This window comes from Barbus barbus (assembly GCF_936440315.1).
Source record: "Barbus barbus genome assembly, chromosome: 2".
Classification (NCBI taxonomy): Eukaryota; Metazoa; Chordata; class Actinopteri; order Cypriniformes; family Cyprinidae; genus Barbus; species Barbus barbus.
The window spans coordinates 34,575,317-34,589,566 of record NC_136730.1 but is presented as its reverse complement, the minus strand read 5'-3'; the positions used below and the strand labels follow the sequence as shown (position 1 = coordinate 34,589,566).

At 36.0% G+C, this 14,250-nt stretch overlaps 1 protein-coding gene across 1 annotated transcript in view; it reads right to left on the bottom strand.

Moving 5' to 3' along the window:
* Nucleotides 1-13,659, bottom strand: part of LOC306885127 (protein phosphatase 3 catalytic subunit alpha) — a 180,950-nt gene extending 167,291 nt beyond the window's left edge. Inside the window, exon 1 of the mRNA XM_079441472.1 lies at nt 13,382-13,659. Within this exon, the coding sequence (XP_079297598.1) occupies nt 13,382-13,442 (61 nt within the window). The 5' untranslated portion in view covers nt 13,443-13,659. The remainder of the gene's footprint in view (nt 1-13,381) is intronic.
* Nucleotides 13,660-14,250: the final 591 nt, after the last annotated feature.

Below are 14,250 nucleotides of genomic sequence, written 5' to 3'. Positions count from 1 at the left end.
TGAAAGGTCAATTAATCTCAGAGCATTATTTATGCAATTCTAATTCATAACACCTCTGTGTTACACAGTCTGTGTATATATATATCGATGCCACATCAGATACAGCTTTTGAAAACCACATGGCTACACTGTAGTCTTAAAAGTTTGTGTAATAAAATGTAATTAAATTTTATGTTGAATCAAAATATTGCTGCCTATTGTAACACAATAAATCACTTTAAATTATCTTTTGGGGGTAATTTCTTGATGTGATTAATTTGAGCTGTATTCTGATTTGAGCAATATTATTAAATACTTATTACTTTTGGATGAGCAGAAATTCTGATCACAAAATCTACATACATTTACACTGCTTTTTGTCAGTGTTCAACGACTTATTTTATTTATTTATTTTTTCATTCCTGTCTAATATTGTAGCAGTGGCGGCTGGTGCTAAAAGAATGGGGGGGGGGGGGGGGTGCGCAAACAAACTGAATCACACTGTTAATGCAGGCAGCATGACTGAATGCAATTGTTAAATAACCATTTAATAAGTAATATAATAATGAATCATTACTGCTTAAAAATGTAAGTTGAAAATTCAACTGTTAAAGCATGAAATAAGATACCGAACCAGTGAAATTGTGTTTAATGTGGGTATATTACCAGTAAAGTAATCAATAAACATTTTTAATAATTTAAAAATATATATATTAGCCATTTAGGCCTATATTCATGTAATTCATAGATAATGTTGTCCACACGACGAAGGATAGCAAAACTTTCAAGATAAAGACTGTGAAAATGGTTCAATAATATTGACTTGTAGTTAAAAAAAAAAAAAAAAAAAAAAAAATCCCTATGAATTCATTATATTTTCATAGTTTAATAAAGCCCAATGTAATAAGTATGCAAAAACTGTCATCTAAATACATAGACCATTATTATTTTTTATTTTATTTTAACAGTAATAACAATATATTTGTCAAGTTGTTAGTAGTGTTGTCACGATACTGGAATTTCTAACTTCGATACGATACCTTGAAAAATATCGATACTCGATACCATTTTCGATACCACGGTGAAAAAACTGCCACAATATTAAGGGGGTCATTTTTTTAATTTAAAGATAATTGTAACAAGTCGAGAACATGCGGTATATTTTACATGAACAAAAAAATGTCTTGAGGTACTGCATTTGTTGATTTATTTATTAATCTTTTATTAATCTTAGTTAAATGTTAATTGAAACTAACGTTTACTAATACATGTACTAATTAAAATCCAAAGTTCTATTTGTTGATATTCTCATTTGCTTCATAATCAAAATATTTCCAGATATAGGGCCCTATGAAATCCGTTTTATTTTTCCCCAAATTCAGTTTTATTTTTTTCTACATTAAATTTTTTCCATTTAAATTTTTCTGGATTCCGTTTTTTTTCCGTTTTAATTTTTCTGGACTCTTTTTTTTTTAAATGGTCAAATTAAATGCTATTAATCTAAAAGCATGTCTAATTCATTAAAATCATGAAAATTATACAATTTAACATTTAATTTATTAAAAGTGTAACAAAAATGACACGTTTAGGGCCGTATGAAATGTTTTATTGTTTCCTCACCTTATGTTTTATTGTTACCAAATTCTGTGTTTTAGCATGTCTATTAGGCTATTTGAATGCATACAAACAATTTTTATTTATTCTTACAGTAGCCTTATGAAATGTGTTTTCCCCCTCAGAAATTCTGTGTTGTGTATTTAAATTTTACTGGATATCAGATGAAGGCATAAAACAATTTTAATTAATTTGAATTAATTAAAATTAAACATTTACATTTTTGCCAAATGAAGGGGATTTACTATTAAAATTAAAATACACTGTATCGTGTATCTTGTCAGTGTGTGCACTTGCTTGGCCATTTGTAGTTGATAAACAGGAAAGTGGGTCCAGCTGAATTGAAATGATCATTTGTTAGATTGGTATAATGAAGGTTATTATACCGCGGCAGCGGTCGCGGCAGTCGTCGTGTGAAGCCCTCTTAGTGTGAAGACCAAAGAGTGTAAAGACCATCGACTCTACCGTGCGACTCCACCGGGCAGGGACACCGGCAAGGGATAGTAGTAGCTTTTTATTTAATTTTTTCATTGATATGTTTATTATTGAAATGTTGTTGTTATATGCATGTGTTAATTTTATTTAATTTCTTTATTTTCTTAAATATGTGGGTAGATAGTATTTATAGAGTTGTAACTTTTTAGTTTTAGTTACTTTTTCTTATTTGTAAGTCGCTTTGGACAAAAGCGTCTGCTAAATGACAAAAGTAAAAGTAAAGTAAAGTAAAATATTTTGTGATTATGTCTTTAAAAAAAATGAACAGTAGTAGTAAGTAGTAGTATTATGCACATTCTACTAAATCAGAGGTCTTCAACCCTGCTCCTGGGGACCCACTCTCCTGGAAAGTTTATTTCCAACCGGCTTCAGCACACCTGCCTGCAATTTTCAAGCAGTCTTGATGAGCTTGATTGGCCACTTCAGGTGTGTTTGATTAGGGTTGTAGCTAAACTCTTCAGGATAGTGGATCCCCAGGAACAGGGTCGAAGACCTCTGTACTAAATAATAGTAATATAGCCTATTTCTGGCACACGGTCTTTAATAGGCTAAGTTAAACCAGACTTTTATTTTGACGGGTTGCCCTGAATACTTCTAAAGTTCTGTGTGTGTATGATATGACGCTAGTTTTACTAAAATTAAATGGTAAAATGCTCGTAAAGTGCCTTTCAGATCAGTTCTGGAGATATTGTTGATGTATTTATATCCTCATTGAGACGCAGACGCTGAAATCACCGCGAGCGCCACATTAGTAAACACAACCGCACATTCACACAGAGACGCGCAGAACATGCAGGATTCATATTTAAATCCACTTTTGCAGCTTAATATTTACAGATACTAGTCCATATCGCGATTGATTTAAGTGTAATGACCTACTTTCGATTAAGTCATCCAAACTTTGACAAATTCCGTGACATTCCGCATTAAACTGTAAATTCCGTTTTTATGACTGGATTCCGTGTGCGTTCTCTGCATCGCGGAGATCATAGATCCCTACAGATAGTGCTCCTGCTGTGTTCTTTAACAACCAGAGCAGTCATCTTTCTATTCACTTCACTTTTGCTATTTAACCAGAGCAAAGGAGATGAGTGCGGTCACGTGTGGTGCTTGTCCACGCGCCTTTGGAGAGAAGTGAAAGTGACAGCTCGGCTAGTATCGGTGTATCGATACTTCAGGAAATTAATATTGGTACCGTTCAGATATTTCAGTATCGATATTTTTCGAAATATCGATATTTTTGACAACACTAGTTGTTAGACATAACTGAATATGTCCAACTGAAGAAGGGACACTATATCATTTGAATATTGTGCATATAATAATGCTTACATGAAGACTCATAATTTACTTGAAAAGAGACATGTCCATTGTATAGCCTAACTACATCATCTACACAAGCCATTGTGCCTGGACCCCGATGATCGCTAGGGTTGTTCAGATTCCGATACTAGTATTGGAAATTCCACCTATACCACAAAAAATTCTGGCATCGGTGAGTACCGATCCGATACCATTTTACTGAACAAGACCTATAGTTATGCGCGCTAGCTTTGCTTAATGCTGCAAATCGGAATGCAACACAGGAAGTTGTGCTGTGTTGCAACAGCGAAGAAGAAATACAAATGTGCTAGCCTAGCACATTGCCAGTAAATCAGTCGCATATGCGACTAAATCTTCACCCTGGGCGACTAAATGCTGTCTAATATTAGCCACTGTCATCAACTGCAGTTGTTTTCCATGGTCTACATGTTTGATGTCTGTTACTTACTACACCAGTGGCTTCTTTCTTTTCTTGATTTTTCTTCTCTCAGCTTCACAATTGCTTGTTTTTCACCCATAGACAGCTCTCTGGTTTTCATGTTGGTTACACCTCTTAACCATAAATGAAGTTTGAACAGGCAAAACCCAAATCTCAAACTGAGCATAGACATTCAGTGCTAATTATTGTTTGAATAATCATTGTGATAGGACACACCTGGGCAACAAAATACACCTGTCAGTCACATGTTCCAATACTTTTGCTCACATGAAAAATGGGTGGGTTCAAACAAAAGGTGATATCTTCTAAGTTCCAGATGTAAATACCTGGAAATAAAAGCCGGCATGTAAATCTCTTGTCTGATATTCATCTTTTGATGTCAAACCCAAATGTTTTCAGTCTACAGCAAAAATAAAGGAATTGGCCTCACTGACCCAATACTTTTGGAGGGGGATGGAATAAACATATATTAATTTTTTTTTTTCTGCAATATGTCTAAGTTAGTACTACAAAACAATCACTTTATCAAAGTTTGTACTATTTTCTGCTTATTTTGAACAATACAAATTATTTTTTGTTCAATAAATATACTGTCATTAAAATGTTAATAAAATATATAAAAATGTTAAAATACAAAAACAAAATCATTTTAATCAGTAAAGATTCTGAAAGTATTGAAGGAGATCCAATAATAATTGAACATATATTTACAGCAGTAACAACAAATTACAGTATATTTTATTATATAATATGATTAATATCATGTTTTTAAATATGATGGTTTCATTCTAAACATGGTGATTATCTCTAATATGGACACCCAACATAATATAGCCTATGATATTTAGATTATCTGAATCTAACCATGGCATGTCAACAAATGGAAAAGTCAGCCATCTATTAATACTATCATGTTAATTACTGTGCGCCTTTAGCCCCAACAGAAGGGGCGTTTTTTACCCCAAATACCATACTTTCACATATTCTTTCGTTATTTAAAGCTGACCACATCTGACCAAAATATATTTTGTAAGAACTTCCCTTCAAACACAAAATTTATGGAAAGAGAGTATTTAAATAAATCATACAACATGATTTGTGAAGGTTTGCCGTGGTCAGTTTACTGGTATTTTCACCATAGTTTAATGCCCAAAAAGCATGTTTTAACTCATTATTAGGTCACAGAGACGGCTGTTCTCTACTAATGCAGATCTATGTCCATGTCCAGTCTCCATGCTTTTTTTGTATTTTATTTTACCCACTTTCAGTGGTCAAAAACCAACTGTGGTTTTGCACTTATACAATCATGACTGTACCTTCTATAGCTTCTGGAGGGCAGCACTAAATAAAAAAATAAAAGATCTTTAAATAATATTATTGATATGAAATTACCCTTTTTGCTTTGAAGCTTTTGAACAATTTATTGTGTTAATAATTTTGCTTATTTGTTAAGGCTACAGAACTAACATCCCACAATACTTCACACACTATTTATGACATAACCACACAAAGATGAATAATGTGAAACATTTCCCTTGAATATTTGACTTCATACGGATTTACCCTACAGGCAATTAACCCAAGGAAGGGACTGTACCTGCAATTAGTGGTTAATCGTATGTTTAAATTAGAAATCATATATGACATCCTCTTCCCTTAAAATAAAATGTGGTTTGGTCAGATTTATTAAATGAGCAGAATAAAGAGTTGATGTACAAACTGAATAACTGTGCTTGTGTAGGTGGGTAAGTGTAAATAGAAGGGTTTCTTTCTCTACAGGTGTCGCCATAAAGCTCAACATTGAGGCATGTGGTGCTACTTAAGGTTCTGTTGCTAAAAATTACTCCGCTATCCAGCAGGGATCAGCAACCGAGATGGCTGTTCCTCCTCATTTTGTGCAGCATTCACACCTCTGTTCAAGTATCAAATGTCACAAGCTATCCGTCTTAAACTGTAGCATAAAACCAACAGACAATGGTCTCATGCTGAGTTTAGATGGACCTCACAGAGAGCAGTAAAAAAAAAAAAAACAGTTTTTACTAAGAAAGAAAGAAAGAAAGAAAGAAAGAAAGACCTCTTTTGTGCAGAACTACTTCCTTCTGCGACGGATTCAAATCTAAAGTTGACAGTTCAACAGCTGAGCCCAAGCCTCCATTACTAATTCCAAAACGTCACTTTAGAACTAGTAATGAAGCTACATTGAGTTGCTTCATTGAAAGCTTATTGTATTACTGTATTAAAAGCTTGCTGTATTATTTAGAGTATTATGAGAGAGAGATGGTCTGGGCGAGTGTGATTACCTGCATCTGATCCAGAATTCATTCTTCTGATCTGTCTCGTATTCACAATAAACTTTAGTTTGAATAGTCTCCTGAAGAAAGCATTATTTTTAATCGTAACATATATATCCTTTCATCTGTTAAGGGTTATTTTGCTGCTCATTTGTTCTCTGCGTCAAGCTGTTGTTCAAACTAAAAATAACTTCCGTTTATAGCGTTTATAACTGTTCAATGTAGAAGTCTTACTGCTGACTCATAAAAACAGTCTCTTTTCGCCAATGGTGGAACAATGTAACTATAAATCACCATCACAAACACGCACCATTTCTCAATACTAAACACTATTATTAAATATTATTTATATAAAATACTGAATAAATAATATTTAATAAACAACAACAGCCATCATAATTCAGTCAAAAGTACAAAGGCAGCGCTCTGATATACAGCATTGAATTTACATAAACATGAGCCAAAACTATCTTCTCTGGAACCCATAATAGATTAATGAGACAAAGAGAACTGTTAGATTTACCCATAATGAATTATATCTCATGTGCAACCACATCTGGAGTTCACATGTCCGAAAACGTCACCACACATTTTCAAATAGACATTATCTGCATTAACAAACTGCGTATTTGAACTATAAACAAGTACATTCTCGCCTGAAAAACTACATAAATAAAACTACATTCCGTGACACAAACATGTATTCTGACAGCACAGCAAGAGCTTGCGGCGCCAGGGTTCAAAATCAGTCCGAGGAAAATCCGCGCTGAAGTGTTACTTGTCAGTTGCTCTGTCACATGCCTTTAAAAAATCATCAAAATGTTACTATGCAAAACGTGTGACAAACAATTTATAAATCCGTTGTCAACAAAAAGAAGCACTGAGGTCTTCCTGTGGGTTTCCGCCAAAATAAAAGCTGAGAAAACGCAACTTATTATTATTATTTTGCAGTATTTCTGTTTCCGGTGTCTCACTTCAGGTCGCACTGCGCAGGCGACGTCACTTCCTCAAGCCCCACTCGCGGCATTATTTTGAAGATGACAACAAAGTTAAGTCTGACACAGAGAAAGGGACTAAAAAGAGTATGAACGTGACTAAAACTAATAAAAACTAAAATGACAGCTTCACACAAAGACTAGACTAAAACTAAAATTAAAACAGGCCGCCAAAAACAACACTAGCAACAGCACAAATAAAACAATACAGATTGTGTCAAAGCACTTAACAGTATCAAATTTGAGTATCAACAGTATCAAATTGTCTTTGAATACGGCTCTGTGTAGTAAATGCTGCTCCATGTGAAAGCACGGACGTGATGGAAATTTACGCTGATTACAGAAACGGCTTTACTGACAAGATGCGCATTAAATATCGCATGCAATTTATCATGCAGCCCTAATTAGAGGCATTTAATTACTATTCTATTTTAATGCACTGCTTACTGACACGTCCTTTAGATCATGCAGCTCACATCCAGGAGCAAATAAACTTGTCAATGCTGCCCCATGACTTATATTAATAACAGTTATATACTGAATTGCTACATTATATTTTCCAGCAACGATAGGATAAAATCGCTGTTTTTGAAGTAACGTTAAACTTACTCATTGTAAAAAGAGACGCACGTACACTTCTCTCTCTCTCTCTCTCAATATTTGAGAAAAAGGTTTAACGATTTCTAATTATTGGGGGAAATAGCCCCTCAATGTCTATGGTGGTTATCGCCCTGATCAGACATGAAAATATGTTGTGGCACTAGGGCTGCATGATATATCGCATATAATTGTCGTGCGCATCTCGTTAGTAAAGCCGGTTCTATGATTATTAAAAATCTCCAATCACCTGTTATCAAATGGAGCATCATTTAATACACCGAGCCGTAGTTCACAGACAAGCTATGCAATATCACGTTCAATATCGCAGGCAATTCATCTGCGATTCGGAGCGTGAATTGCGTAGCTTGTTGGTGAACTATGGCTCTGTGTATTAAATGTCGCTCCATTTGAAAACAGGTGATGGAGACTCATAAATAATCACAGAACCGGCTTTACTGACGAGATGCACATAACAATGCGATTGTTATGCACATAATCGCATGCAATATATCATGCAGTCCTCTGTGGAACTATCGTGCAGTCAGTAATGATATGACGTTAGGAAATTTTAGAGATTTTTTACAAACATTTCTTTGAATAACTTGAAATATGAACTCACGATTGAATGTAACAAAACAAATGATTACTTTTCATTAAAATCTTTATTAATGTCACAAATGCTTACATTTATGTGTCATTTTGTTCGCTCGGGCAGCCATGTTGCAACTGCAGCCGGGTTTAAGCTGAGATGATTCATACTCCTTTGTTTGTAGTGTGGTCCGGAAAAAAATCTTCATCTGAAGGGCTATCTGGCCCTTCCCCTTACCCCTCCAGCCAAAAGAGAATTGAGACACCCCTACCCCTTCACGTGAACATGCAAAACGGAGGGGTAGGAAAGGGGAAAGTCTAAGGGGTAGAAATGGGATTGAGCCTAAAAGCCGGTCAAACAGCACCTGATTACTTAGTTATCTTAGTTATCATCTGATTGCGGTAATACTGTCAAAAACAGACAAGGTTTACATATTAAAACAGTTATGTCTAAAGTGGGAGTAAACAGTTGAGAGAGAAACGGATGCGTGCAGCTTTTAAAGCGACAGTACTAAACATGCTGCCGATTGTCAGCATGTTAGGGATAGTTCATCCAAAAATTTAAATTCTATCGTTTACTCGCTCTCCTGTTGTACCAAACCTTAATTAATTTATTTCTTGTGCTGAACACAAAAGATGATATTTTGCTGAATGTGGGTAACCAAACAGTTGCTGGTCCACATTGACTTTGATGGTAGGGAAAAAATATGGACGTCACTGGGGACCAGCAGCTGTTTGGTTTCCCACATTCTTCAAAATAACTTTTATGTTCAACAGAAGAAAGAAACTCATTCATGTTTAAAACAACTCGAGAGTGAGTAAATGACGACGCCATTTTAATTGTTGGGTGAACTATTAATTTAATGTTAATAAAATACAACACAGAGAAAAATAACTCGCTGCTCTTGAATGAAGAATTTTAATACAGTTGCTAAAATTCAACAGTATAAAAACTTTTCACATCATACTTTTTGCACCAAATAGTATTGATGACAGTATCGATAAGCAGTATCAGTATCGATAAAATGTAAACGATACCCATCCCTGTGTAATAAACACTTCTTTTACTGTATATAGGCCTAGTTCTCACGTTGGAAAAGACATTTAGTTCCCATTTTAAGTGAACCTTAGTTCCCAGGACATCTACAAGATGGATTAAAATACTGATAAAAGATATAAAAAGATGAGACATAAACACATGACAGTATGACAGAAATGTTAGTGTTAAAAAAATAAAAATAAAACGCGTTATTCTGTGGCACCTAAAAAATTATTTGGCACCTAGTTTTGTTTCTTATAGGAGCCAATGGCTCCTTAGTTGATTTTTATTTATTTTTTTGGTCTGGAGCACTGCATATTGTCATAGTTTTCATAATCAGTACAGAATTTTCAGCTCTCAAGTTAGTGACCAAATACAAGCTCCAGGACAAGAACCAACAACATTTTACTTGAAAAGGTGCATAAAAAGAAGGAACAATAGGATTAAATGTAGCAATTTTTCCCACAGCAAGCACCTCACCTGAGGACAATAGAAGTGCCTTTACCCATGTCTGTTAGGCTTGCTACGATAGACGGTGTTGGCGGAGGTTAAGCCGCAATTTTTTTAATAGTAACAAAAATCATTTAGTTCAGTTAGAGAACAGACACTACAATTAAAACTGAACGAGGCAGCTCAATGCAGCACACCGAACGAACGACAGTCGCGTATCACAGATCAGATTTCATTTGTCACGTGAGGAGAGTGAGTCGAGCTGACTGACAAGAAGAGTGAGGTGAGACAGACAAGATGATGGCAGAAGAGTTTCAAAACAAAATGTGAAAGCCCCCGTTTTAAAAATAATTTGGATTTTGAAAAGCCTGTTGACCTGCCATTTATCGAAGGTGATATTGGAAGGTTGTTTTTTTTTTTAACATTCGTTTCTCATTTATTTGGTTCCGCAGTATTTGCTGATTTTTATTTTATTTAAACTGTGATATTTTTCCCATTATTTTATATCAAAGTGTATGCAGTCCGTGCCTCCAAACTTTCTTAATCGCTAATAAACGTTCTGCTTTTATAATTATTTGTTCCTCAGTCTTTACTGATTTTCAGTTTTGTATACCTATTTAAAATTGGTAAGTTATTTGCTATTTTATATTAGGCATATAGCATGGTGTATTTTTATTCGTTTTGTTAATAAAGTTATACGTTCTACTTTGTATTTTGTTGTTTCTTGAATTGAATTCAAGCAATTGATGCCGAATTGCCGCTAATTTAAAAGTGAAAGTAAAATGCGCACGGTGCTTTTACAAGCTATTTAAATGCAGAGGGAAAGAGGGAAAACTCAAACGACCCCCCACAACAGTGATACCGGTATTGCTGGTGTTGTCACACGTCAATTAACCGGTGGGAAAATTTCCTCACCGTCACAACCCTAGTGTCTGTCTGTCTGTTTACCTCCTTTGCCAGTGAGCCTCTTTCTGAACACATAAAGGCTCTACTAGGGATGCGCGATATATCGCATGCGCATCTCGTCAGTAAAGCCGGTTCCTTGATTAGCGCTAAATCTCCATCACCTGTTTTCAAATGGAGCGGCATTTAATACACGGAGCCGTAGTTCACTGACAAGCTACGCAATTTGCGTTCATTGTCGAAGGCGATATATCTGCAATAATGAAAGCGATATTGCATAGCTTGTCAGTGAACTACGGCTCCGTGTATTAAATGCCGCTCCATTTGAAAACAGGTGATGGAGATTTAGCGCTAATCAAGGAACCGGCTTTACTGACGAGATGCGCATGCAACCAGATGCGATATATCGCTCATCCCTAGGCTCTACTAGCATTAGCAGTGTGTTGTTTTCTTTGAAAGGGAGACTGAAAAGAGTGCCAGTACACAACATTACGTAAAAGCTCCTTGCCTAGTGAGAATCATTTAAAAGCAAGTACACTCCACTAAAAGCTTTATCTCTCCACAGCTTAGAGCAACTGGCAGATAATAGATCTGTCTGATTGAGCGCTACTCTAACAGAAGCTACAAAAGAAATCATCGGCACATCAGTGCTAAATTCTTCACTCAAATTCAGTTTCTCTATCTAATCAAACTGGCCCTGCAGCCCTTCTTGGGTTATTGTAGTCCAAAAAAATCTGAATCAATTACTAGTGATGGAGGGGGGATTACTTCATGCATTTTGCATGAAAATTCTAGGGTAGTATTTTGTTACTGCTATGAACATGTTAAAGATAGAACTATAGAGACAGTCTCAATTGTCAATAGACAAAAGAAACGCAGATAAACAAGAAAAAAAGCAGCGCTGTGGCAGCTAAATAAACATTATCTGAATAATGATGCAGCACTTACAATGCCTGTATTTTCCCGAATAGCATTTTAAATTTACGAAACACTGACACTAATTGTGAGAGTCAAATGTTGTGTTGAATAAAAGATTGAGAATGACATGCTAAGCAGTGTATCACAACACCTATATTTATTTAAGGTTTAACAACATATATTACTAAAGCATAAACATGTCTCATATAGTCTTTTAAGGGATATATTTCTTAAAGAGCTGCAGATAATAACACAATCCTGACATAAACTAAAACCCACTGACTTTAAGTCTCTTTAAGCCCATAGCTGAGCATTTAAGACAGGGATCCTCAAATGTGGCCCACGAGATCCATTTTCCTGCAGAGATTAGCTCTAAGCCTAATCAAACACACCTGAGCATGTTAATCAGTGTCTTCAGAATCATATAAAAAAAAAAAAAAAAAAAAAATCACAGGTAGGTGAGTTTTATCAGGGTTGGAGCTAAATTCTACAGCGCTTTGGCCCTCCAGGGCAAGATTTGAGGAGCCCTGATTTAGGACTTCAGGAGCTCCTATTATTCAGATTTCCCTTATCAAGTTTAAAACAATGCACAACATTCTCAATCAACATTTAAGTGCAACTCCTTCCCTAAGCACTCCCAGCCCTCGCATTCCCATCCTCTAACCAGTGACAGGAAATTGATGTTTCACAGGAGCCATGGTAAGAGCTGATGGGAGGAAAAAAAGGGAAGCGAGTTATCCAAGCAGCCCAGGCTCCTTTATGAAAACAATCAATTCATATCAGATCCCCACACTTATAAAACCACAGTCTAGCTGCCGAACTACTTCAGTGAGGACACGTTTGTTGGGAGAAGGAGGCTGTTGCATGGTTATGACAAAAAAGGAAGTTGTCAGAGCTTTTGAGTTGTAGCGTCCCTTACAGCTGGATTTGCTGCACCGTTATGCCTGATGGTTGCAAAAGCCATTACAAGCCAGGAGTTCATTGCATATTATTTTCAATGAAAAACACGAATGGCAAATAAGCCATGTGCCATGTGTTGGGTTACATACAATAACACTGCTCTTCATTAACTTTGGTACATCGAAGTACAGCGGAGTGTTTTGTGTTGGAAAATGCAATCCACTGTGATGAGAAGCTACAGTAACAACAAATGATAATGATAGCAATTGCCATAACGAGGAAGAACAAATGGAACATGACTGTAAGTGTGTCTGTTAAACTGAAGGCACAGGGGAGCCCCACTGTGAGGGATTGTTTCCAAACAGTCAGGGGCCCCAACCTGTCATATGCTGTCTGTTGTCCAAAATAATCACCATGTAATAAAAACAGGCATGTAAAATCTCTACAGTGTTAGGGTGGATTTTTTCATGCTGTCAATATTGTGCAATATCTTTTTTTTCGTCCAAAAGAAAACACGTTAATTAAAACCCAAGAGCCATAACTGGAGCAAATACTAAAGGATACTGGTTTGTTACCTTGAAAAGTGCGGCTTTATATCGCGTTTCTAATGACAAATAAACCATGCAACCAACTCTGTCATAACAACAACTACCTTTACTTCCTACTTTTGCCAATACAGCCGGCTACCACCCATTTTTCCATGGGCAGATCTCATATTATAGAGAATTACCAAACCATATGACGCCTGCTCACTGCAGGGACACGTTAACACTCACATCTCGAGGTTTTCGCACTTCAAATAGTCTCTGAGCCCGATCACTTTGAGTTGCATGGGATTTCTACTTACATTTAACCACTCTGTCCGTCGTGGATAACTTCGGATCATCATTTGGTTTGTTTTCAGACATTTCCAGTCAAATGTGTCGATTCTCTCTGAAACTGTTCTTGAAAACGATCCGATGTACTTCCTTGCTCAACAACTCAACCCTTCCCCAAACAGGAGACGGCAGTGATATCTCTCGCTTGTATCACTGGCCAAAAATACTTGCAACAGGGTGACAAATTTCAGCGCTGTTACTGTAGCTCTGTCTGATTTACTGCAACACTGTGTCAAGTTCTCTCTCTGCAAGCGCAACCAAACCGTACAACCATAAGGTGCACGCCCACTATTCTGATGGCGCATCACATTGGTGGAGAGCACCCTCCCGCTTTGTAGATGCGCCTCCCCTATGGCGTGCTGTGATGTCAATCATATGTGTCTGTGTAAATGTAATGTTACAATTCTGTACTGGACTTTGAAGAGGGGAGGATAATAACAGTTTTCACTAAACATTTTCAAGACTACTTTGCAGATAATTTGGTTGTTGTTAGATTCACGTTTCATGTCTACATTAGTGCATTACATTAATACTTATCAGTGTATTGCATGCACGCATTTTCAGACACTTTGTTAATTTTATTGAGTACCTTAATAAGTCATTCTACTGTCACTGCCAATTTTAAATGAGCAGATATGACCCGCTTTTAAAAGTGTATATAGAGAGAAAGCGCAATAAGTAGGCTATATTATATGCTATAAGTAGCCAATAATATTTACACTGACCTCCAAACAAAAGATAGCCTATGTATCTTTTGTGCCAAAAATAAATGCATATTGTTAATTAAACATGAAACTTTTTTTCTTTTTATTTAACAAAACTATTTACAACAAATAAT